The sequence below is a fragment of the Mustela putorius genome, unplaced genomic scaffold (assembly GCF_011764305.1).
Source record: "Mustela putorius furo isolate JIRA1106 unplaced genomic scaffold, ASM1176430v1.1 tig00003870_pilon_pilon_pilon, whole genome shotgun sequence".
Taxonomy (NCBI): Eukaryota; Metazoa; Chordata; class Mammalia; order Carnivora; family Mustelidae; genus Mustela; species Mustela putorius.
This window is the reverse complement of record NW_025422022.1, coordinates 7,212,501-7,239,158: the sequence shown is the minus strand read 5'-3', so window position 1 is coordinate 7,239,158 and position 26,658 is coordinate 7,212,501. Positions and strand designations below refer to the sequence as shown.

The 26,658-nt window shown below is 35.6% G+C and overlaps 1 protein-coding gene across 1 annotated transcript in view; it reads left to right on the top strand.

The window, feature by feature from the left end:
* LOC101675906 overlaps positions 1 to 26,658 on the top strand; it is a gene marked incomplete at its 5' end in the record, with an annotated part of 303,240 nt that overhangs the window by 88,912 nt on the left and 187,670 nt on the right. The window contains 2 exons of the mRNA XM_004753752.2: positions 16,150 to 16,413; positions 20,305 to 20,515. Coding sequence (XP_004753809.2) covers positions 16,150 to 16,413; positions 20,305 to 20,515 — 475 coding nt within the window. The remainder of the gene's footprint in view (positions 1 to 16,149; positions 16,414 to 20,304; positions 20,516 to 26,658) is intronic.

The following is a 26,658-nucleotide window of genomic DNA, read 5'->3' as shown; positions in this document are numbered from 1 at the left end:
CTCTTAAGATAAATCACAAACTCCTTGCCATGGATTCAAAGACCTAGCAATGTGGTTTCAGCCCCTGTCCACAGTCTTTACCCCTATTAAATAGAACAAACTTCCCATTATGTACTCAAGCACATTCTTAGCTCAAGCTATACCTGAATTCCAGATACCCTACAAGTTTTGTGAGCCATCAGCCATTTGTTCCCAAAGTCAACTCCTACTTATTCTTCAAATCTCAACCTCAATCACTTTTGCTATTGTTTATACACATGAATGAGCTCCAACAAGATTTCATGTGTTTGAGGACAGAGGCCATACCATATTTATTGAGTGTCTTTCAGAGCATATAGTACTTGTACATAGGAGGCATTCAATAGACATTTCTAAAAAAGAAGGAAATGAAATGTGAAACTTTAGGTATAAAGATGCAATAAGTTTAAAGTAAATCTGGTTTTTCAAAACTGAGTACACAGAAATGTCAAGATAATCTTAAGAGTCAAATCTTGGTAACAGTAGCTTCTAAAATGGAAATAGATCTGTTGGAGAAGAAACAAATTAATTTGGAGGAAGAGAGATTATTTTCACATTACTTATAAATGGGGAGCCCATCATTGGTAATGACTAAGAACATAAATATCAATGTTTTAAGGTTTTACAATTTCATGTTTATTTTTTGTTGTCTCCCTTCCTTAGTATATACAAGCCATATTTTAGGTAGACATTTTCTAGAGAGAGAAGTGAGCTCATAAAGTCACATCCTTGAAGCATGATCATATTCAACAAAGCTCCTTTTCCAATGGAATGCCTTCTGAGAATTTCCAGAGTACTTAGACATGCATGAGGACCTCCCTGAATGCACCTGTTCAATGTTATATTAACTTTGAACTTGATTATTTTAAAGACCAACCAGACATTTCTCCAGATTATATTTTGATATTTCTAAGTGAAAATAGTTCTATTGGCCTTTCTAATTATAGAATGCAATTACAAGCTCTTTATTAAGAAAATTATAGAATTTAGAAGGTATATGTACAAATCTAGCTTTCAGCAAGCATGCACTCCTGTTATGGAGCTATATTAACTGCATACACAGTTACCTTCCTTTTATTAGTCATTGTCTAACCAAAGTATTCTTTCACTGTGCAAATGAAAAGTAGGTTTAGTAAGTAAATAAATAAGCACTTCAACCTTAGGAAGAATTACAAGTAATAAAAGAGTTTTAAAAAAATATGAAAACCAGGCAAGTAGTTTCCTGAATTCACATTAGCTTGCTTGAATTATTGGAAATCTTTCATGTTTGGTGTTAATTCAGATGGAAGTTGCAAAGGTCACTGCAATGTACATGGCCAAATAGATTAATTTTATTTGTATTGTACAACATATTTTGCATATTGTTGTTCATCCATTCAGTTACCAATAACATGTTGGGGTAGATTAAAGATGGCCATAACTTCTTTGCTATTCCTTCTACTGAAAAACAAAATCTATGTTTCCTCCCCTTCACTCTGAGGGGGGAACAGTTTGTGACTGCTTAAACAATGGAAAACAATAGAAGTGATGCTGTCAGTTTCTAGGTGTCAGTTCTGGGTTTGAAAGTCTTTAAAAGATTGGCAGCTTCACTTCCTGTCTTATTGGAAGCCATAGTCTTAGGTGCTTGAGATGCTATGTAAAATAATTCATAAAAATGTACCTTGCTAGACCAGAAGTTGAGGCCCTGTGACTATAAGAGAGAGAGCTCCTGGGCAAGGCCTAGCTTTCTTTCTGTCTTTGCCAGTGTGCTTGGCATGTGAGAGAAGTCATCTTGGACACTCCAGTTCAGTCTAACCACCAGTTAAACAGCATCAGGTGACCTCACCTGATGCTGTGATGCTGTATGGAGTAGGTGAGTCACTGTGCTCAATCATGCCTCTTTTTTGGACCCATAGAATTGGCACTAATTTTTGCAACAAAAAGTAACTGAAGAGTTTATTTATGTAATTCCTCATATGACCAAATACTATCTCAAGGGCTGGAGGAGTAAAGTCAGCACCCTCTCCTTAAATTGCATGGGTAGCTGTTACAAACTGAACCTTGTGTGCTTAAAGGAGGGGGGGGATCATTTTATTTCCAAATTCAGCTTAGAATTACCAAGAAGGCATTTGGATCTTGTACAAAATGGGTCATCCTTTAGTTATGCCATGTACATATAGGAAGGTAGAAATGGTAGGTGAGGGTAAATAGAGAGGGCCCTGTTATGGACTGAAGTTTGCAGGCTGCCCCCCCGCCATTCATATGCTGAGGTCATAAATCCCAGTACCTCAGAAGGTGAGGTCTTTAAAGAGGTTAATTATGTTGAAGTGAGGTCATGAGGGAGAGTCTTGATCCAATATGGGGCTGTCTTTATAAAAAGGGGAGATTAAGAAACGGACATACACCAATGGAAGACTGATGTGAGGGAGACAAGCCAAGGAGAGAAGCCTCAGAAAAACTAACCTTGCCAGCACCTTGACCTTGGACTTCCAGCCTCCAGAGCTGTGAAAAAATCAATTTCTGGTTTTTAAGCCCACCCCATGGTGCTTTGCTTTGGCCATCCTAGAATATGAATCCAGGGGCCCATGAATAAGTGGTGACAGTGAATAGCCCCCCCCTTTTTTTTCTTTTTTTCTAGTGGGAAAGAAGAAACAATGATAGATTTGAACCTTTTAGAATTCAGTATGTCAATCTGGCATCATTGAAACAAGTTCTGGCTCTCTTATTCCTCTGATGTAGCCACACTGTGTGTAGGAGGGTTTGGGCTAATTGTGGGGCACACCTAAGTACCTCAGAAGCTTCAGGGAAAACCTGACTTAGACTCCCCGTACTATCAGGCTATTTCATGTATCTATAGAATTTTAAGGTCTATCAACCAGTTAATATTTATACATCAGTGGGGCAAGGTATCATTATTATAGTAGTAGATGGGCACCATTTTTGTTTTACTGGAGGGAAATCCAATATGAATAAAATAGCAACTTTTCAAACATGACATTTAATCCATGCATGTAAATCAAACCGAGAATCTATTATTCATTATTAAAAGGGGTGGCATATTTTTATTACACTGAGAATGAAACACAAATACTGTGAAAAATTTAGTGCCTCTTCTTGAAATTTTAAGACACTTATCATGCAGTCAGCTGGCTGGTACTGGCACTCATTTTAAAATATAGCCATGAAATTAATAAGTTTGAAGTTTTATGCCTGAAAAGAGGATGCTCAATTTCAGTGAAATAGGCAAATTTATTTTTTATTTAAGGCTTCCTAAATACTTAAGATGGTAAAGTACTCCAGTAATGTTCTGATTCCAATATGTATATGAAGAATATAGTTCATATTCTTGTCATTATTAGTCATGGCCACAGTGTTCTTCCCTGAAGTGCTTTCTGAAAACTGCATATATCAGAAACTGATTAAAATGACCTAAAGTATTAATTCTTAAAATATGATGAACCCAACATTTTGCAAGAGGTTATTTTCTATGTGACATTTAATACCAAAAAATTGAAAAGATTTTAATAACTCATAGGAAGGAACAGTTTTAGGAAAACTAGAACCTGAACATGATTACTTTTATTGGTTATTGATTATTACCATTAATAACAAATAATCTGGGAGTATATTATATTATACAGTTTTAGAAAGTTTTTCTTTATATTAGTTGGAGGAAGGTTTTTGTTTGTTTGTTTTTTGTCAGTGCTGGGAACGGTCAACTTCTGTTGGTCAAGAGGTCCCCCAGAGAACCTAGATTGCAAACAGCTTTACCTGAATGGCATGGATGGCCACTGACCATGCATCTTACTCTCAGCAGTGATTGGTTCTGCTGAAGTCCAACACTTCAGGAAAACACAGTCTCACTGGCCTCAGTGTCCTCATCTGTACAATGGGAATATGATCCCTAATTCATAGGGATTTTGTGAGGATTAATTAATATGGTGTATAAATTACTGAGCATAGTGGTTTGCATGTAGGAAATAATTCTTTGCTATAACTCTTTTTATCACTATAGTAATAATCTACTATATAGAATCTTCTCTGTTTTCCTCTGCATTAGATTTCTCCAGCTCTTCAAAACATTCCTTCAAGAAATATTAGCTAATCCAGCCTTGATTTATTTCCCTGAAGATAGCTCAGTTTCCATTAAATTTATTTGATACTGTTTTGCCTGTACTCATTGCTATTGAGTGATGTGAGGGGTTTCAAGGCCTTCAGTGTGGAAATTCACTTGTATTACTGTACGCCATAGTCTCTGGAAGAATGGAAGAGTAAAATACAATTAACTGCCAGCAGTGTGACAAGTTCTTCACTATATTCTTAATACTCACAATCAATGCAAACTTCTCACAACCCAATGTATTATTAAACCCATTTTACAGATAAGAGAAATGGAGGTTTTAGAGATGAGGACTTACCCAGATGTCAGAAGCTGAAATTGCATGAATGTCATTGTGTGAATGACCCCACAGTCCAAACACTGAAGTTCACAATCCAGACTAAAGGAAGCAGCAAGAACTGATATATATATATTTTTTTTATATCTCTAAAGTATTCATCAATTCATATTCTATTTCTTTGTATTTTTACCAAACTTATTTCTATTTCTGAAGCCAAGTTCCTCTCTCTTTTAGGGTTCCTCTTTGTCCTTTTGGAGGACAGATTTTTTATCATATAGTAAACTAACATTTGGGAATGAGGCTCTTACATTACATGACTTCGACAGTTGGTCATTTAATCTTAAGACTGTTTGGTAGCGCTAGAATATGAATTTCTTGGGAGTAGGAACATGGGACTATTTTGTTCACTGTTGTATCTCTAGCACCTAGAAATGTGGCTGTCTCAAATATCTCTAACATGAACAAATCTAAAAAATTCAGTCTCATTGCAGGCTTTAAATGGTCAGCTATTGCCTGCCTCCTAGTTGAATTTTTTTTTTTAACTTTAAAAACATTCTGGTGTTTTATGCAGATTGACATTCTTTATTTTATTGCAAATGCTTTTGTAATGCCACAAATCTATCCTTGCCCTCTGTATCTGCTCTCTACATCTGTTCACATCTGATGTATTCAGAGTTAAGAATGCCCTAGTTACCAAATAGTAGTTCTTGTTCACTTTGCATGCAATTCAACAATCAAATCATTTTGAATTCTCTAAAGAGGAGAAACTTGCTTCTATATTTGAACTCGCTCACATTCAGAGGAAATATGTTTTAGTATTTCAACATCTATACAAAATGCTTCACAATTACTTCTAAGACCCTAATTCTCGAATGAACACTGAGTGAAGTCACAAAGGGCTGAGTAGGGTCACAAGGTCATATGGCCTGTTCATTGCCAAGAAGAGAGCCAGTTATCTTTTCACATTTATCGGCCTCATACATATACCAGGCTGTAGTCAGTGACTTTTCAACCGATGGGGCTCTCAAAGCTCATGGTGAAGGCAGGGAAATGATTTCTGTTCAAACAAAAGCATCATGAGCTCAAGGACCATTGAAAGTCAGTATAGTAAACTGCAAATCGGATCACAGCAAGCCTCTGCTTATGATTTTCCAGTGGCTCTCCATGGCATTGAAAATAAAATCTAAATTCCTTACCTGGGCCTTCAGCATGTGATCTCATTTCTATCCCCTTCTCTCATTTTATTTAATACTCCTTCCCTGCTCATGTGTTTCACTCCACTCCTTTCCAGTCTCTGAATACAACCAGCTCATTCTTGTTGCAGGGCCGTGGGATTGCTTGTGGCTTCCTGCCTAGGAGGGCTCCTCCCTTCACTGTGATGTGGCTGGTCTCAGGTTAACTCTCCCTTTCTTCAACTAGATGTTCTTAACAGAATAGCTCCTCTGGTCCTTTTCCAGTACACCACTATTTTATCTTGATTATTTCCAACATCAGTTGTGATAAGTCAGAGCGTTTGTTACTATTAAAATTGTCTTATTTGGCTATTCACCATCCCTTCCTGCTCTAGAGAGTAGCTCAAAGAGAAAAGGAAGTTTCTTTGTCTTCATTCCATTTTTTTATCCTTAGTGCCAAAAATGGTACAATATGGGCATTTAATAAAATGTCTGTGAATGAATGATTGAATGAATCGAAGGAAGTGGTAAAGTGGGATATCATTTTTGATATAGTCAAATCAACAATTTAGTAGTTGGGAAAATGTGAGTGAACCATTACTTTCCTAATTGTTTTTCCATCACCTGTAAAATGGGCTAATATTGATGCTGTAATAGGACTGACATGTAGATCAAATGTGATCATGTGTACATAAGAGTTTTGTAAAATAGGAAATGCTGCCCAGGTATTACTGTTATGAGTAGATATCTTTGGTGTGAAGTGGGTGGCCCAAAGGAAAAACGTTGATTAGCAATCATTGCCAAAAGTTTCTCCTTTCCAAATGATATATTTGCCTGTTCCTTGTAAAACCATTTGTGGTTAATTTGTTGGTCTTTGATCTAATCATGCTGCAGATGTTCAGGAATGCCATCTTTTTGTGCATTGAGGCTCAGTCACAGGGGCTTGGAAAAGTAATGGGCTGTGCCCAATTTTTCCCCAATGTGTTCAACTCTCAGGGACAATGAAGGGAAAATTTATCTTTTGCCTAACAAGGAGAAACTGAAAAGAAAATTCAACTTTTTGTTTTCACAGTAAAAAAAAGGGGGGGGTATAGAAATCCCAGAACTGAATTTTCTAAATTAAAATATTCAATTAGATTTTGCCATCTCCCTAGAGTGAAATATTCTTAGTTGAACATTTGAGGAGCATGTGAAGAGATGAGTTATGACATATTGAGGTTGAGGTCAGGTAATGGAATTTCAATATAATGAGATGACATGCCATATATTTCCTCTTGATTTCAGTCATGTTTGATAGAAAAGGGGGGAAAGGTCATATTTTTTAGCCCGTAATTATTCAGGTATGAATCAGTTTGATTTTAGACAGAAATGTGGTTGCCCTAAGCTGTGTAAGTCATATGATTAAGGACACACAAACCTGTCTTATCTTTCTGTCCATATTGGATGGTGATACTCGAAGTATGGCCTGATGAACCACTTGAATTACCTTTACCTTGGCATACTTGTTAAAATTCATATTCTCAAGCCTCACCCCATGTTACTGATTCAAGGATGAGAATGAGCCTGGAAATCTGCATTTTTGATAAGCACCCTTGGATAACTCTTACACAAATTAATCTTGGGGGACTAGGAGTCTAGATCCTTGAGGATGCCATTGTATGTTTATCGATGTTCCTCAAATAGTTATGTTAGTTGTTGAGAAATCCAAAAATTAGATTCAGGGTCTGTAGGTTTTGAGAGATCATGGAATTGAACACCCTTTTCAGGAAGATTGCTCTGAATGACTAATCTGCAAGCTGTCTGGTGAATCTAGCCCTTCAGGAAGACCCGCTCATTAAGGATTCTGGAGAATGGAGTTTTATTGTAGTAAAACTGTTTTTTCTTGGTAAGCCCATGTCTACTTTCAATGGCTGAACTCAGAGTAAGCAATTTAAGAGAGAACAGGCTGAAGTACATGGAGGAAGAGCCGTAGATTCTCAGTGTGTAGGGATCAAGAAGAGAAGTAAATAGGGTAGAGAAGAAAGACCATGGGCTTCTTCTCCATGAAGCCAAGGTAGGCTTTCTGATGCTGCACCTCCTACATTCAGGAAGCATAAGAGCATGAATGGTGCTTCAGTAGATTGCCAGGTCAGAAACCAGCTCCACTCTCTACATCTCTTTTCAGTGTGACTTGATGCTCGGTCTTTTTGTCTGATTTGTGTCATTCATAAAAATGGAGTTAATAACAAAATCTACTTCATAGAATTACGGTGGTGATTGAGTTGACAAGGATAAAGTGATTTAAAAGGTACCTTGTTTTTTGTAAACTTTCAACAAATGTTCACTTTTGATAGACTACCTTCTAGGATTAAGGAAAACAAACAAAAAACCAATTTTCTTTAGAAAAAACAGGGACCTGGAATGACTACATTTGCACAGGAGAGAGGATGGTATTCCAATGGTGTAGAAAGTAAGATTTTTCTCTCAGAAGCTATGACAGTAATAGCTGTCACCACCCTCTGTCCTTGATCCTTAGTCCAAGATAAGTTTCCAAGAATAATTACTTTCTTTTATCCCACAACAGAAAGACTGGGGATTAGAGCTCATTTGTCTATTTATTTATCTTGGCTGAGGGAATGGAGAGGCAAATAATGGTACTATAAAACTCTCACTGGATAACCTAGATTACTCTGTGCTGTGGCATCAATTCCCACTCATCTGTCCAGAGCTGTCTGTCTAAGAAAGAACATTTTGTGATTTCTACTGCAAATTAAGTGTATTTATTTACTTCCTGGACTCCCCTTATTCCTTAGAATGGTAGTCCTGGAAGACACCGTTTAGTTTATCACCCTTCTGTATACCTGCCACCTTCCCTTTGTCACCGCTGTCATCCCCTTTCCTCCAAACCCCAAGTACTACCAGCAGCATTTAATAAATGGTGAAATGAAATCCGGAGATGATAGGATTCCTACTTAAGTGAGAAACTGGGATTTGACCTCATGTTTATTTAATGTCAAAGCCCATGCTTTTTTTTTTTTTTTAAATATTTTTTATTTATTTGACAGACAGAGATCACAAGTAGGCGGAGAGGCAGGCAGAGAGAGAAGGGGAAGCAGGGTCTCCACTGAGCAGAGAGCCCAATGTGGGGCTCGATCTCAGGACCCTGAGACCATGACCTGAGCCGAAGGCAGACACTGAGCCACCCAGGCACCCCAAAGCTCTTGCTTTTAACCACTAAGATATATAGTTTCTCTTTTAAAGCAGGGTAGTAATTAAAGAAAATGGGAATGAACAATTAGGATTCAAGTAATCTATACATAAAGTCAAGAAAACCATTTAAGATGCATTTAGAAAAATCAGAATTGAAGCCATGTGTGAGCAGCACCATGGTAGACTTACCGGCAACAATTTAAGCATTATGGAATATTCTGCTTTATCTATGGAAGGACTGACTATATGAGTATTTGCATGTTCCTCTAATATTGGCTTTGTCATTAACCTGACAAAAACCTCTATACCCTTGACTTAATCTCCAGTGACTTAGACCTGTGGCTCTGAGCTCTTTTGGCACAATAATCATCTTTATATAACAGTTAAGACTAGATTTGAGTAAATACAAGGAAGGGCCAGCAAAGGAGTCTACACTAGCTTGGTTATTCTATAGTAACAAAAAATCCTCATGGCATCTCAGAGGCTTAATACAGTAGAAGTTTATTTTTCACTTAAGCTCTATGTCCACTCCAGGAAAGCAGAGGTTCCGTTGAACCCATTCTCACTCTGAGTTAAAGACTGTTTGAAAGAGCACCATCTGGGATGTCATTTGTCACTGTGGCAAAAGAGAACTCTCAAAGGTCTAGAACCAAGAATAAATGCTCCAGCCCGGAAGTGATACTTATTATGTTCACTTAAGGATCATTGGACAGAACCAGTCAAAGGTCCCACCCAACCACTATGGAGCTTGGAAGTACAATCCTGCCATACGCTTAGAAGGTGAAGAGCTAGAAATATTTAACCAACAGCATTAATGACATCATGACTTCTTAGGAGTGACTGGGAGCTTCCTAAAATTAGAACTGTTCTCACATGGTTTAACTTACCATATAAACTGGCAAACCTTCCTATCAATGCAGGGTTCAGGTAGAGAATGAACAACTGTCTTTCATATTCTAGAACCAATTTCTAACTGAGCAAGGGATTGAATATAACACCTTTTCTCCATGTTTGTGTTGTATATATTATCAGAAATTTTGTTAGATAATCTGTATTTCTCAACAAATTTCTAAAGATGCCCTTTTCTGATGTCATTATGTATTTATAACTCTTTTCTTCCTATAATAATTATTTACTTTATGTTTAAGTGCTTTAAAATTCTTAGAAAAACTAAGTAATTGTTATGAAAACACATTAAGTCTCCTAGCCCATATCTGGGCCCCACCTGACTGTACTTCTGCTTGAGGACATGTAGATTAGAAATTATTATCTCAAAGTATTGTTTAAACTGAACAATATTCAAATATCAAACAATATTCAAATATCAAAATTCCTTGGTTATAATGAGCAGAATTTGGGAAGAAGGATTTCCTGATAAAGAGGTTCTTATGAGCCTCTGTGTGTGTGTGTGATGGGCAGATGTTCAAGACAATAATTTTGACAGTACTTAATATGTATGTATATGCATTATATATTTTAATCTGTGCAAGTTTAATAGGAAATAATACAAGAAACTTAGACTGTGGTGAAGCTGCATTAGGGTTTTAAAGTGATGCTAAGGAATTACAAATTATATGGTAAATATAAAATGATAAGATATCAGTTATGCAAGAAACAGCCTACCAAGAAGCAAAAAGTGGAGGGTTTTCTTAACCAAAGTTTCTGGAAACCTTTTGTTCAGTGCCAGAGAGAAGAGCAACTATATGACCAGAATAATACAGTACAAAAAGAAAGAAAGGAAGAAAGAAAAAAAGAAAGAAGAAAGAAAAAGTTTTCCATATGATATAAATATTTTTATATAATACTCAGGACTTCACAATAAAAAAATATGGATACTTGACCAAGTATGACCCTTTCTTTGACAGCCAATAATAAACTTTCATGTTACATATTATAGATGGTGCTGTATTTTTAAGATTTTTTATCTTTGATATTTAACAGTTAGACTATGATAAGCCTGGGTGTTATTTGCATATTATTTTGTTTTGTTAGGATTTTCTTAGCTTCCTTGGTTTTGTGGGTTGATGTCTTTGATCAATATTGGTAAATTCTCAGTGATCATCTTTTCAAAATTTTTTCTCTGTAACCATTGTCTCTCCCTTTTTCCTTCAGGACTCCAATTACGTGTATTCATTATTGTCCCAAAGGTTCTTACATGCTTGGATCTTGTTTTTTCTTTTTTCTGTTTTTATTTATTTTATCTTTGTGTATATTTTTATTGATTTCTCATTGAGTTCATCTATTCTTTTCCTGGTATGTCCATTTCTACTGTCCACTCAATAAACTTTTCATTTCAAGTATTTTATGACTTTTTTTTGTTGTTGTTCTAAACTTTTTACAAGTTCTCTCCTGGAGTTTCCTCCCTTCAATTATTTATTTCTATCTTTTCCTCTATTTTTTTAAATCCTAATTATGATTGTTTAATCTCTTTGTTAATTTTAACATCTGAGTCAGTTGTGGGTCAGTTTTCATTGGTTGTTATCTTTTGTCTAGACATCATATATTCCTGCTTCTGTGGGGGCAGACACAGTATATAAAGGACTTTTAAAGACTGAAGTAGAAAATATTTATCCCCCACTAAAAATCTGTCTCTGTCAGGCAGCTGGGGTGAGGGAATGATCTCTCTGATTAGAATTAAGCTAAGTGGGGGTTAAGTTATAGCTTTAGTTAGTTTTAATTCATCACTGTTTTTCAAAAGTCTTGAGAGATAAAATATTTCTCCTTCCAGTCTGGCTTGGTGTTCAAACACCATGTAACTAGGACTCTGCTGTGCTCCCCATCCCTGCCTCAGGACTTTTGTGCCACTGGAGATCTTTCTTGGACTCTCACCCTGGATCTAATTACTCATATGCTGCTGAGTTCTGGATACAAGTCCTAAGGTTGAGAGTTGGTATATAGTGAGGACTCACTGTGCATCTGGGGGCTCCTATGTATTCAATATTCCACATTAGTCCAAGATTGCTCTATTTTTGACCAGTTTCTCCTTCTATCTGTAAAGGCTCTCACCCAATGACAGGTCTGCTCCCTCACCTGTTTCCTAAGATTAAAGCCCCCATTGAGTCTTAGTTCATATATGAAAGACTTATTCCTCTCTGAGATTTAGTTTCCCCTAAGTTTCTTTGTGTCCTCAGTTCCCCTGAGGGTTCAATAATATACATAAATGTGTAACTTAACTGGTGTTTTTCTTTATTATAATGGGAATTATGATAATTTATGATCATCTCCCTCACTAGCAGAAGCAGAAAGTCTTCTGGTTTTTAAAGTTAAATTTAATTTTTTTAAGATTATATTTATTCACTTGAAAAAGAATGAGAGAGGGAAAGAGCACAAGTAGGGAAAGCATCAGAGGGAGGAGAAAAAGCAGGCTCTCAACTGAACGGGGAGCCTGATGATGTGGGACTCAATCCCAGGAGCCTGTGATCATGACTTGAGTCTAAGGCAGATGTTTAACTGATTGAACCATGCAGATGCCCCATGGGCCTTCTGTTTTTGAAATCACTTTGTTAATTTTTTTCTGATTATAAAAATAATAATCCTTTTCAAAATTCCATAAAGTCAAGAAGATTGAAGAATACTTTATCAATATGCATTTTTGTCATTTTGAAAGACTATCCTAATCGTCTCTGTTTTGCTTCACTTTCATACTATTTGGTACCCAAGTGGAAAGAACTTTACTTTCTTTTCCAATTTTCCATGCAACCTTCAGCCTTCAGAATTATTGTTTGCTTCCTGGATTTTGCTTGTTCATTACTCTCCTTTCCCGTGCACATTCTCTTTCATCCTATGTCACCCACTGAACTTAAGCTCTATAGTGTCTCTGCCTTCAAAAAGTAGGCTCTTCTTGATACTAAGAAAATTAGGGACATTGTGACCCCCCAGCCACCAAGACTCTCATGATGAGATGGCAGTGGTGGTTGGCAGAGACCAGTACATTTATTTCCCTCATTATATAGCATTCAATTACATTATATAGCATTCAATCCCTCATTATATAGCATTCAATTCAATTATGCTCATGGAAATATTACATCATAAGACAGCTGTGGAAGTATTCAGGTTTATGGAGAGGATCCTCTGAGAGACACAATGAAACTTAGTGATCCTTTGTTGCCAAAGAGGAAAAGAATGAGTCCCCAGCTACACATTACAGAGCAACCGATCTTTCCTATGATACACGGTGAGGGAAAAACACTGAAAGATTAAATAAGATAAGACAACTATTGTCACATAAAGTAAATTCTTTTATTTGATAACATATAGCTCTTATCTTGCTTTTCAATCAATACCACTGACTATATTTTGTCATGTTCATATACTATGTTTTTTTTTTTTTTTCCCAGCAGTCAGGGTAGTTGCATGTGACTCTTCTATATTGTGAAATAGGTTGCAGTGGAGCTTCCTTTTGTGCATGAGAATTGGCTTCTTATTTACATGGTTACAGCAGTCATGAGCTAAGCTGGTGGTTATAGGTTATGTCTGGTAGCCTTGAACAGTTGTTCCTCATATGCAAAACAATACTGGTATTTTACATTTTTACAGATGAATTTTTACTTTGATATGTTCTTTTCTTCTTTATTAAATAAACTGTAATCTAACTCATCTTGGAAATAGTTTGGATAGAGTCTTCAGATAATAATAATAATGATATTAATAATTATGTGCATTTCATGTTTTTATGAACATTTTTATACTTATTGTCCAGCCTGATATTTGTATCAATTTTGTGAAGAATTGCTTATCCCCTGGTCTTTTATTTGTTTTATTTTGTAAACTTCATTTACTTATTCTAGACAGCACAGATGGGAGGGTGATGGGGAGAGGGAGAGAGAATTTCAAGCAGACTCCGAGCTGAGTGGGGAACCCAATGTGTGGTATGATCTCACCACCCTGAGATTATGATTTGAGCTGAAAACGAGAGTCTGACACTTAACCGTCTGTGCCACCCAGGTGTCCCTCCTGGTCATTTATCAGTGAAGAGACTTGAGTACATCAAAACCTTGATACAAAAACCAGAAGTCATAGCCTGTGACCACAGAAACTTAATAGAATTGGGTCAGTATGGCTCAAATTCTTATTTTATCTACTTTGAACATATCACTGAGTCAGATCAGGTTAGTACAAGGTGGGTGCTTCTAAAGTCAGGGATGAGAATAGATAAAATTATTGTAATGACCTCAGTTCAGCTTTATTTTTAAATGATGATCCAAACCAGGTTTCTGACTCAATTTTTCCTCTTCCTCTTTCTCATTTAGGTTTTATTTTCCTATCACAAAGGTTACTCACAGCCAAATAGCCAAATGAAAAGTATGGCTTGATTAAGAATCTCTTTTGTCAGTAATTTGTGTCTAATGTTTTTAGCTTTCCCATGGGCTGTTGTAGAAAATGGTAAATCTGGTTTAAATGAAACCTGATCCTGTTAATGGTTTAATAGCAGCTGCCACAGGGTTATGGTATTTTTCAACAGATGCTTCTGTTTCATTTTAAACATAAACTAAGTCTTAGAATATTTACATAAATCATATAAAATATGCCTATGGACTTTTGGATAAATTTATAAAATAATCTTAAGCAAGTATTTATCTTTGCCCATTTATAATTAGTCACATAGAATTTTAAAATGAAACTCAAGCTTATACTCTATTAAAAAAAAAGGAGTTTTCATGTCTTGCACTTCCTTAAATTTTTTTTTTTTAAGATTTTATTTATTCATTTTGAGAGCAAGAGAGTGAGAGCAAGGGGAGGGGTAGAAGGAGAGGGAGAAGAAGATTCTCCTCTGAGCAGGGAGCCTGATGCAGGTCTTGATTCCAGGACTCTGGGCTCATGACCTGAGTAGAAGGCAGATGCTTAAATGACTGAATCACTCAGGTGTCCCCTAAATTTCTTTTTTAAAAGGCCAAAGCACAGGCTCCATCTCTACAACAGGGGACCTGAAAAGATGGTTTGGTCAATCTGATCATTTCATTCATCCTTATGCCTAACACTGTTTATCGAACATTGACAGGTTGCTTATACAGTGACGTGCATTATAATGTCAACTGAAATAAACAGGATAGTCACAGAATTAAATGGGACACTATTTTTCTTTCAAGAGGTAGACCTTTCAATAGTAATGCAAGCTATCAATATGACTAGGAATAGTTTCTCTGGAGTGCAGTAGTTTGTTTAACCACCTTTTGAAAAAGCATCTCTTTGATGTCAAGCACTTGTGCTGGGTACATGAGCACTACAAAGATGAGTGACAGGCAAGTAGAACCATGATGGTGACAATTGATAGAAACTGTTATACAATAGAAGGGCCAGCTCAAGTAAAAAGGACTCAAATACAGTCTCTGGTGTTAGGTAACAGATTACAAGTTTGATTCCCAAAGACCATAGTGCCGAATCTGGAACGGGAAGGGTCAAATTTGTCTTGTTGCTTGGGTCCCATTTTCATAGCAGTGTGTTTGCTCAATTACTTTGAACTGGAAAGGTTATTCATGTAAATGCATCCAAGAGTGAATTTTTCTTTAATTTTTTTTTTTTTTGTGTGTGTGTAGTTGACACACATGTTCCATCAGTTTCAGGTGTATATAACAGTGAACTAAGTGTAAACATTGTGCTGTGCTCACTATAGGTATAGCTACTATCTGCCACAATACAACACTATTACAATATCATTGTTTTTATTCCTTATGCTGTACCTTTTCTTCCTGTGACTTACTCAGTCCGTGACTGGAAGCCTGTATCTCCCACTCCCCTTCACCCATCTTATCCAGCCTCCCATCCCTTCCCCTCTGACAACCATCACTTTCTTCTCTGTGCTTATTGGTTTGATTCTGCTTTTTGTTTATTCATTTGGTTTTTGTTTGTTTGTTTTTATTCTTGTTGTTTGTTTTAGGTTCCACATATGTGAACTCATATAGTCTTTGTCTTTCTCAGTCTGACTTACTCTCTAGATCCTTTCATGTTGTTGCAAATGGCATGATCTCATCCTTTTTAATGGTTGTGTAATATTCCATTATATATAGATATTCTACACACACCACATCCTCCTTCTCTATTTGTCTCTCAGGAGGGAGCTTTTAGGTTGCTTCCATATCTTGACTATTATAAATAATACTTCTGTAGAAAGCAGTATGACGTTTCCTCAAAGAAAACATAGAAATACCATGTGATCTAATAATTCCATTATTGGGTGTTTACCCAAAGAAGATGAAAACACTAATTTGGAAGGGTATATGTACGCCTAAGGTTTATTGCATCATTATTGACAATGGTTAATTTTTAAGGGAAAAAATAGAAGTAAGACCCACTCTTTACTTAATTATAAATTGGACATAGGCTTCAGTGAATATAGTGTGTTTCCATGTACAAGTATCCTAATCTTCCCTTGTCTTGGTATCTTTTCCTAGGTACTCCCTCCTAAGAAAGATGTGAAACCTGGCATGGCTTTCTTGTTTGAACTCTGTCTCCTTCGTGGGAAATACACTTGTTTTGCCTGGGTGGTGGGCTGGGCAGCCTTTCCTTTGTGTGATAACAACTTTGATGTAGTAGAGGGAAAATTCAAGTGTCCCCTTCTCCGAGGACATTATGATCAGAGACTCGACAACTTCAGGAAAACGGAAGATTTGATTTGTTTGGACTTGGACCACTGGCTGTGCAATCTCTACTTTCAGGTTTGTAATATGATTTAGGAGTGGAAAAAAGAATTTAAAATTTTTCTAAAGCTGCTTATTTTTAGCCTTTACCTTACTTTTTGTGCTTTGAAAATTTCAACAAGGATCATAAACCTATTAAAGCTATCACATTCTGGGCACCTGGGTGGCTCGGTTGGTTAAGCCACTGCCTTTGGCTCAGGTCATGATCCCAGAGTCCCAGGATCAAGTCCCACATCCAGCTCCTAGCTCTGCAGGGAATCTGCTTCTCCCTCTGACCTTCTTCCCTCTCATGCTCTCTCTCTCTCTCTCACTTTCTCTCTCTCTAAAATAAATAAATAAAATCTTTAAAAATAAAAAAAAATAAAATAAAAGTAATCACATCCTAATGCTTTCTTGATGCCAATTAAATTGATTTCTACAAAGAAAGAATACCATCCTAGAATTGGCAGAAATCTTAAAGAAAATTTAACCCAAGCTTGTAAGTCATGAGTGGCCCAGGGAAGTCACCCAAATCTTTCAATTTTCATTTTATAATTTGTTGCTGCTGGAGATGATCTGTCCCAGCAACTTGGGTGTAAGGCTATGATGTTTCCTTATCAGAAGTACTAACTGAGCTACTATTATGTATTGGGCACTGCTTACTCTATATATATATATGAGATCAGATAGAGTCTGTGCCTTCTGGATGGTTGCCATTTATTTTGTGAGATAGGCATGTATTCATATAAAAAAAAAACAATTAATGACCCACATTTCCACAGGATAAAAATGACCATTACAAAGCTCCTTTTACCACCCATAAATACTACTTAAAAACATGCTATATGATTTACCTCAGAAATTAAAAAAAAAAAAATCACTCCAAAAAACCTGTGAGGATATATCATTTACTTGTATATGTTTGGAAATGTATTTTCTAACCAAGCCTTTTAGCAGAATTGTCATTGCATAAATTCATTCTAAGCAAATACCATGGGGGATTCAAAAATAAATAAATAAAATGGCAGCATACAGAAAGTATAAAGCATTCCAACACAACTTTAGTCAACTTCTGTCCTGTATGTCCAAATTTGTTCCTCCTGATTATGATGTCTTGCCACAGTGCCTATATCATAAAATGTCTTTTTTTTTTTCCCCTTACCTACATGTTTGACTTTTCCCAATCTGTTTGTTTATCGAGCTAACTGGCTAGGTAGCTCTCAGTCAATCTAATCTAATCTATTTATGTATGTATCTATCTGTCTGTTTATGTATGTATCTATCTGCCTACCTATTACCATCATCTATCTACCAAAGTAATGGGGCTATTAAATATAAACACTTCCAGGAAACACACGCAGTGTTGGGTTAAAAATCAGCAGCTCTAGGGGCGCCTGGGTGGCTCAGTCAGTTAAAGCCTCTGCCTTCGGCTCAGGTCATGATCCCAGAGTCCTGGGATCGAGCCCCGCATCAGGCTCTCTGCTCAGCTGGGAGCCTGCTTCCTCCTCTTTCTTTGTCTGCCTCTCTGCCTACTTGTGATCTCTCTCTGTCAAATAAATAAATAAAATCTTAAAAAAAAAAAATAAGCAGCTCTATATCCTTCTTCTGTGATGGTCTTCCTATTTCTTACTTATTTGAAGTTGAATCAGCTGGCTTTTTTTTTTCCCCTTTTAGCTAAATCCATTAAAATGTTTTGTTGAAATATCATTTTGAGATATTATAGTTGCTGTTAAGAAAATAAATCTGAATCTAAATCCAAATATTTGCCTTTCTACTTATTCTGAAAATAGTGCCATTCTGAGTCAAATCTGACTGTACACTGAAATCATGTAGGAAGCATTTATAATACCATGGTTAGGTCTTGTTCCCAGAGATTTTGATTCAGTTGTTTGGAGGTGGGTGTCAGGATCAGAAGTTTATAAAAGTTTCTAACATGTAGAAACATAACGTAAATGCATTTGAAAATGAATTCAAAGGAGTTATTGAAAAATCATCCAAATTTTGAAGAAAACAGTAGATAACCCATAACAAAATATTTAATTAATTGGTGACTTGAATATTGTACCAAAAAATCAAAATGGAATAAAAATAAAAATAGAGTTGTAATAAAAAATAAATATGGATATAAGTTTGCTAGCTAATGTGAAAGGCATCTATAATTTTTACCAACTGTTACCTAAAATTCAGAGGTTTCAATTACAGCAAGGAAAGTCAGCAACAATTTTATTTCATGAAAGGTCATCTGGGTAGTACCAGTATTGATTGTAAAGATATAAGCATTTTATATTTGAGATAAATCAGGAAGGGATGTTTAAAATTTACAAGATCAAGAGAAGTAGTTATTTGGTAAACAGCTTAGAAAGCTTGATTTCACTAAAATCTACTTGATTTGGACACATTACTAAACTTTTCTTCCTTTTTTTTTTCCTGATTCCTTTTTTTAAAAATTGGTGAAAAATAATATTATGATTTATTTGTAGAGCCCTCTGGCCATTAGTCATCACAGATGCTTGTAATTGTCTACTAGCTTTCTTATTTGGTAGCAGATCTTCTCTCTATAGTTCATGGAACGGGAGCTGCAAGGTGAGTCTTATTGATGAGCATAATGCCATTAGTCAAGAGAGGATTTTCTGAGCATAAGGCAGAATAAATAGGAATGCATTTGCTTCTCTTTCATGAGGATAAAAATGAAATTTTCTTATCTTAAAAACTGATTTTCCTCTTATGTGAAATTCTAAAATATTAGGATTTTTCCAACGTGAGTTTTCTTAAATGCAATTTTTGAACAAGTCAATGTAATTTTTGAGTACTCTTTCTGGAGTCGCTCAGGAAAAAAAAAATAATAACTTGGAACAGAGAAGAGAAAAGATGGGTGAACCACTAGAACAGAAAAGTGGTTTCTGTAATGCAGCTTTAGAAGAGAGGAAAGGAAATAATTCAGATAAATTATGATCATTTCCCTCCCATGTCTGTTAGTGGAAAGAAAGCGGCAGGGCATGTGGCTTAGCTGTGACCTCACATGTTCTACCACGTTGTGATTAGGGATAGAACTCAGGCTAACACCCGGAGCGTGGAGACAGGAGAACAGGTCTGATTGGGCCTCCATAGGGTATGTGAAAGAATCCAAGAGGTGCAGCTCTGCAAGCAGGATAGCCTTTAATTATTTCCCAAACTCCCGCACTTTTCTAAATATTTCATTTCCTGTGTCATTGATTCTTTCCACCAAGCACTTTATTATTCAAATTGTAAACATAGAAAAGTGCTTGGGTAGCTCAGTCATTAGTGTCTGCCTTTGGATCAGGTCATGATCCCAGGGTCCTGGGATGGAGCCCCACATCAGGCTCCCTGCTGAACGGGAAGTCTGCTTTCCCTCTCCCACTCCCGCTACTTGTATTCCTGCTCTCGTTGTCTCTCTGTCAAATAAATAAATAAAATCTTTAAAAACTAAAAATAAAATAAAAATTAATTAACTAATTAATTAAATGAAAATAAATAAAATAAAAATAAAATTGTAAACATAGAGAAAAGTTGAAAAAAAATGGCACAATGAACACCCATAGTTTCGCCACTAGATTCTACAATCTTATCTTTTTTATTTGAATTAGAATTATTGTTTCTTGGAGACAGTGAATACTGAGTGAATATTTGCTAACTTGATCCCAGTATCAGACAGTGTTATTTGTGAGAAGAAATTAAAGAAAATTATAAGGCAAGACAAAGAAAAAACTCAGGACTATATAAAACAGTGGTAATATCTGAAACAATTATGTAAATCTGCTAATACAAAAAAATGCAAGCAAATATAAGGTTTGGAAAATAAAATTCATCATGGACATTTTTGAGTCTGCATATTGTATCATTGTTCTAGGGTGAAATTAACTGTGTGTGCACTATTTCAACAGTTTAGATAAGACATTTCTCTCTGAATAGGTTATTAAACTTCCTCTGTGTTTGGATGATCAACAAACTTATGAAAGACAAACTCCGCTTCCCCGTGAATTTCCAATTTCTTTAACGGCTGAAGTACAGGAAGCAGAATCAGGCGTGGAGAATCCCCTGGGCCTTTCGGAGAAACAAACGGAGGAAAACATTCGTGAATCACTGAATGGTAAGGCTAAACCCTCCCTACACTCTTCTCAGGGTTCGTAGAACGTTTTTAGCTTTCTTTTCCTAATATGTCGTTGTGTTATATTGCAGAAAACTGAGAAAGACATTAATTAGTGTATTTCTTACTATGCCATGCTGCTTAAAGAGAATGTATTCATTGACAAGAATATCAGTTTCCCTATAGCATAATTATTAATTAATTACAATCAAATATAAAATTACATCATTGAAACACAAGTCTTTCTCCATGGCGTTATGGCTGTTTTTGGGGGGACAAGTTGACTTTTTTTTGGTCCTTAGTTCTAGAACCAAGCCTTCTTGGTTGCTTACAAGAGTGTTAACCAACAGAAGGCTATGAAAGAGAAAATATTCTCAGAAAGAAGTTCTCAAATAATATAGTTATTTTATAAACCTCAGTTTTCAATGACTGACTTAATCAAGCGCTAAATAAGCAAATAACATTCTTTGTTCGATTTAATGTATAGGAGTTTCAGCCTACAGAAGGGATATACTAGAGATGACTATTATTTTTGCAAGATAATTATTTCCTTTACCAAAACATTCAGAACAGGTTGGATCTCCTAACGGTAATAATAATGGTAGAAGCAAGAGTAAGGGATGGATGGTTGTAGTAATTATATTATTACTTGTAGTAAAGATAGTAACTCTTACAGTATTACCAGCGAAATACTAATGTTAGAAGGATTACCACTAGTAATAATTACATGTGATGTAGGTTTTTCACGTGCCAGTACTGTAGTAGGGACTATATTTTTCAGTTTGGAGGTTGTCAAATATTTTAAACATACTGTACAGAAAATCACATAACATAAACCAGAAATCAGTACCCAGCTGTATCCATTCTTGCTATTTTGATATATCTTGAATCTTTTCTCCACAACTTTTGTTTTAAAAAGTAATATTTTACATGTGATTAAAGCCTTCTGTGAACTGCTTGCTCATTCTGTTCCCAAACCTCTGAGACTTATTGATCATTCCCATGTATGTTTCATTCACATTTCCTACATATGTATGTAATTATAAACAATGTATCTTCTCTATGTTTCTAAGATTTATGTTGAGTAACCATGTTTTCTATCGATTTCTGCAAATTCATTTTCTCTCAGTATTATCCTTGACATTTGCACAACTCCTACACACACACCAACATGTATTTTTGGTTTATTGATTTTACTGCTGTATAATTGTTATACGTGGTGATATGTATGATTGTAACAAACTTTATTTTTATTTTATTCGTTGTTTCAAGTTTTACTCAGTTGCAAACAAAATTACAGTGATTACTCTTGGACATGTCATTCTTGTGTACGTAGGTGCAAGTTTCAATAGAGTAAAAGATACTTCCTATCCTGGAGAGGAACCACTGAATGACAGGGCACACACTTCTAAAATTTCTAGCATAGTGACATGACACTTTGCTATCAAAGTGGTTGTATTGATTTGCCCTTCTAACAGCTGGATAGGAGTTGGTTTGGTTCACATCCTATCAATCTTCGTTATAATTAGTTTTGCCAATTCAGTTGCAATGCAGTATCTCTTTGTTTTCATGAAAATATCCCTGAATATGACTAAGTTGGAGCCTTTTTTTTTTCCATACCTTTCTGTTAATCAAGTGTGTTTTATTTTCTGTGAATTGCCTATACCTAAATTTTCTCACTTTTCCTTTGGGTCATTTTAAAAACTTTCTCTTATTGAACTGTAAGAGTTCTGGACCCTTTTTTTTTTAATGACTCATGGGACGCATTTGATTTCTAATTCAATCTTTGATTTCTATTGATTATTCAATCATTCTATTTAATTCATTTGAAAAACTACTGGAATTAAATTAGTCATAGTATTACATATTATTTACATATTATATATAGATGTATATAATGCAATTATAATGTTATATATACACATATATTAAATATATAATGTAATATATTATGTATTATTCACATAATATATGTATATATATGTTGGTATACATAGTATATTATCTTTAAAGTTTATTTCCTTTTGTTACAGTTTTATTGAACAGAGAATACACTCAGATTGTTCAAAACAAAATCTGCCTTCCACTGCAGACTAGTTCTTCTCCTTGGAAGAAACTAATGTTTTTTATGTAGTGTTCAATAGATGTTTTATGTCTCTAAAAGAAAATATGTAAAAATGCTATTATAATTTTGAAATACCACTAAATTTATAATTATGTTCTTTTCATTATTAACATCGGTTAATATATGCCTACTTTGTTTTTCTTTACCATCTTGGTTGAATTTTATCTTTTTATTCATTTTTTTAAAAGTATACAACTGCTATTCTACCTCCATTAAGACTTACTCTCCATTGATCTTTTGTTTTTTGTGTTTATACTTGGCTTTATTATTTCTTTGCTCCTATTTTCTTCTGTTTTTCTGGGGGGGGGGAGTTACCTTTTAATCTTCTCGATTGGAAAGCTTAAGTCTTTATCTTCAGTTTTTATTTACCTGTGTGTGAAATCATCACTTCTGACTAGATCTGTCCATTTATCACTGTAGTTCTGTCAAATATTGCTTTGTATATTTTAAATGTGTTGTTAAATGCCTATAATTTTATGATTATTAACTTTTGTGTTATTATTTCTTTATATAGATGTAGTCTCCCCCTATTTTTATGAATGCTTCAATTTATTTTATTTATTTAATTTTTTAAAAATTTAATTTCTTCTCAGTGTAACAGAGTTGATTGTTTATGCACCACACCCAGTGCTCCACGCAATACATGCCCTTCATAATACCCACCACCAAGGTCCCCCAACTCCCACCCCACCACCCCTTCAAAACCCTCATATTGTTTTTCAGAGTCCATAGTTTTTCATGGTTCATCTCTCCCTCCAATTTCCCTCAACTCCCTTCTCCTCTCCATCTCCCCATAATGCTTCAATTTATAATCTATTCCTTCTGATATTAATACTACCACCTGATTTTTTAAATAAGTATTGTTATGGCATATACTATTTTTCTAATATTTATTTTAAGAATTTAAAACTCATCTGTGGTGTTCTTTTGAGTATGGCTTAACAACATAAATCTAGATTTTATTTTTGCACTCAAGACAAGTAGTTAATATGTCTTTTAACAGGTGAGTTTAATTTTTTGTAAATACTATTATTACTGTTATATTGGTACTTGCTGACAACATTAACATTTTTTGCAATTTATTTTTGCCATCCTATTTCTTTGCTTTTTAAAAATACTTACTGAATTTTTCTTTAACCAAAAATAATTTTCTTTATTTTGTTTATCCTCTGCTGTTTATAATCTATAGATTTTATTGTTAATTATTTAAGATGTTATCCTGAATTTTCTCATCTACATATTTAATTAAAAATTGTTTTAAAAAGTCTAATTTCATCTGATTTTTCTCTTCTCTTCCTGAGCATGATAAGGACTTTTATTATGTTTGACCTCCCCATCAAACATCTCCATGTACTCTCAAGTTATTGTTGGCCATGTTTCCAGGTCACTCTTTTATTAAACAGAAAACTTAGTGTTTTTTTTTGTTTGTTTGTTTGTTTTTTTTTTTTAATTTTTTTATTTTTTATAAACATATATTTTTATCCCCAGGGGTACAGGTTTGTGAATCACCAGGTTTACACACTTCACAGCACTCACCAAATCACATACCCTCCCCAATGTCCATAATCCCACCCCCTTCTCCCAAACCCCCTCCCCCCGGCAACCCTCAGTTTGTTTTGTGAGATTAAAAGTCACTTATGGTTTGTCTCCCTCCCAATCCCATCTTGTTTCATTTATTCTTCTTCTACCCACTTAAGCCTCCATGTTGCATCACCACTTCCTCATATCAGGGAGATCATATGATAGTTGCCTTTCTCTGCTTGACTTATTTCACTAAGCATGATACGCTCTAGTTCCATCCATGTTGTTGCAAATGGCAAGATTTCATTTCTTTTGATGGCTGCATAGTATTCCATTGTGTATATATACCACATCTTCTTGATCCATTCATCTGTTGATGGACATCTAGGTTCTTTCCATAGTTTGGCTATTGTGGACATTGCTGCTATAAACATTCGGGCGCATGTGTCCCTTTGGATCACTACATTTGTATCTTTAGGGTAAATACCCAATAGTGCAATTGCTGGGTCATAGGGCAGTTCTATTTTCAACATTTTGAGGAACCTCCATGCTGTTTTCCAGAGTGGCTGCACCAGCTTGCATTCCCACCAACAGTGTAGGAGGGTTCCCCTTTCTCCGCATCCTCGCCAGCATCTGTCATTTCCTGACTTGTTGATTTTAGCCATTCTGACTGGTGTGAGGTGATATCTCATTGTGGTTTTGATTTGTATTTCCCTGATGCTGAGTGATATGGAGCACTTTTTCATGTGTCTGTTCGCCATCTGGATGTCTTCTTTGCAGAAATGTCTGTTCATGTCTTCTGCCCATTTCTTGATTGGATTATTTGTTCTTTGGGTGTTGAGTTTGCTAAGTTCTTTATAGATTCTGGACACTAGTCCTTTATCTGATATGTCGTTTGCAAATATCTTCTCCCATTCTGTCAGTTGTCTTTTGATTTTGTTAACTGTTTCCTTTGCTGTGCAAAAGCTTTTGATCTTGATGAAATCCCAGTAGTTCATTTTTTTTTTTTTCCTTGCTTCCCTGGCCTTTTGCGTTGTTCCTAGGAAGATGTTGCTGCGGCAGAGGTCGAAGAGGTTGCTGCCCGTGTTCTCCTCAAGGATTTTGATGGATTCCTTTCGTACATTGAGGTCCTTCATCCATTTTGAGTCTATTTTTGTGTGTGGTGTAAGGAAATGGTCCAATTTCATTTTTCTGCATGTGGCTGTCCAATTTTCCCAGCACCATTTATTGAAAAGGCTGTCTTTTTTTTTCCATTGGACATTCTTTCCTGCTTTGTCGAAGATTAGTTGACCATAGATTTGAGGGTCTATTTCTGGGCTCTCTATTCTGTTCCATTGATCTATGTGTCTGTTTTTGTGCCAGTACCATGCTGTCTTGATGATGACAGCTTTGTAATAGAGCTTGAAGTCCGGAATTGTGATGCCACCAACGTTGGCTTTCTTTTTCAATATCCCTTTGGCTATTCGAGGTCTTTTCTGGTTCCATATAAATTTTAGAATTATTTGTTCCATTTCTTTGAAAAAGATGGATGGTACTTTGATAGGAATTGCATTAAATGTGTAGATTGCTTTAGGTAGCATAGACATTTTCACAATATTTATTCTTCCAATCCAGGAGCATGGAACATTTTTCCATTTCTTTGTGTCTTCCTCAATTTCTTTCATGAGTACTTTATAGTTTTCTGAGTATAGATTCTGTGTCTCTTTGGTTAGGTTTATTCCTAGGTATCTTATGGTTTGGGATGCAATTGTAAATGGGATTGACTCCTTAATATCTCTTTCTTCTGTCTTGCTGTTGGTGTAGAGAAATGCAACTGATTTCTGTGCATTGATTTTATATCCTGACACTTTACTGAATTCCTGTACAAGTTCTAGCAGTTTTGGAGTGGAGTCTTTTGGGTTTTCCACATATAGTATCATATCATCTGCGAAGAGTGATAATTTAATTTACTGACATATCTGGTAAATACTTCTGCTTCATAGTATTTTTATGTAGCTTGTCTCCACTTTCATTTTTCTTCTTGTTGAAAAAAATTGTTAGTAATTCATTTAGAATTCGAGTCTGTAATATGGTAAACTGTCTTAGCCCTTTTATGCCTGAAAAGTCTTTCTTCTTTTCCCACTTTACTTACTTTTCCTCATTGCCATCATTTATTTATCCATGTATACATTCTAGGGTAGTAATAACTCCCTCACTATTTTCTTGTGTGTCTAATGCGGCTGATGAGAAGTTGATATAAAGTGGGTAGCCATCAAATGATCTTAAGAAGGAGAGTGACTTGGGGTGCCTGTGTGGCTCGGTTGGTTAAGTAGCTGACTTTTGATTTTGGGTAAGGTCATGATCTCAGAGTCCTGGGTCCAAGCTTGAGTGAGGCTCCTCACTCAGTGGGGAGTCTGCTTGAAATTCTCTTCCCCTTTCCCACTCCCCTCCCCCTGCTCATATGCTCTCTCTGTCTCGCTCTAAAATTTAAAAAAAAAAAAAAAGTACATCTTAAAAAAAAGAAGGGGGGGATGTATTTTAATTTCTATTTTAA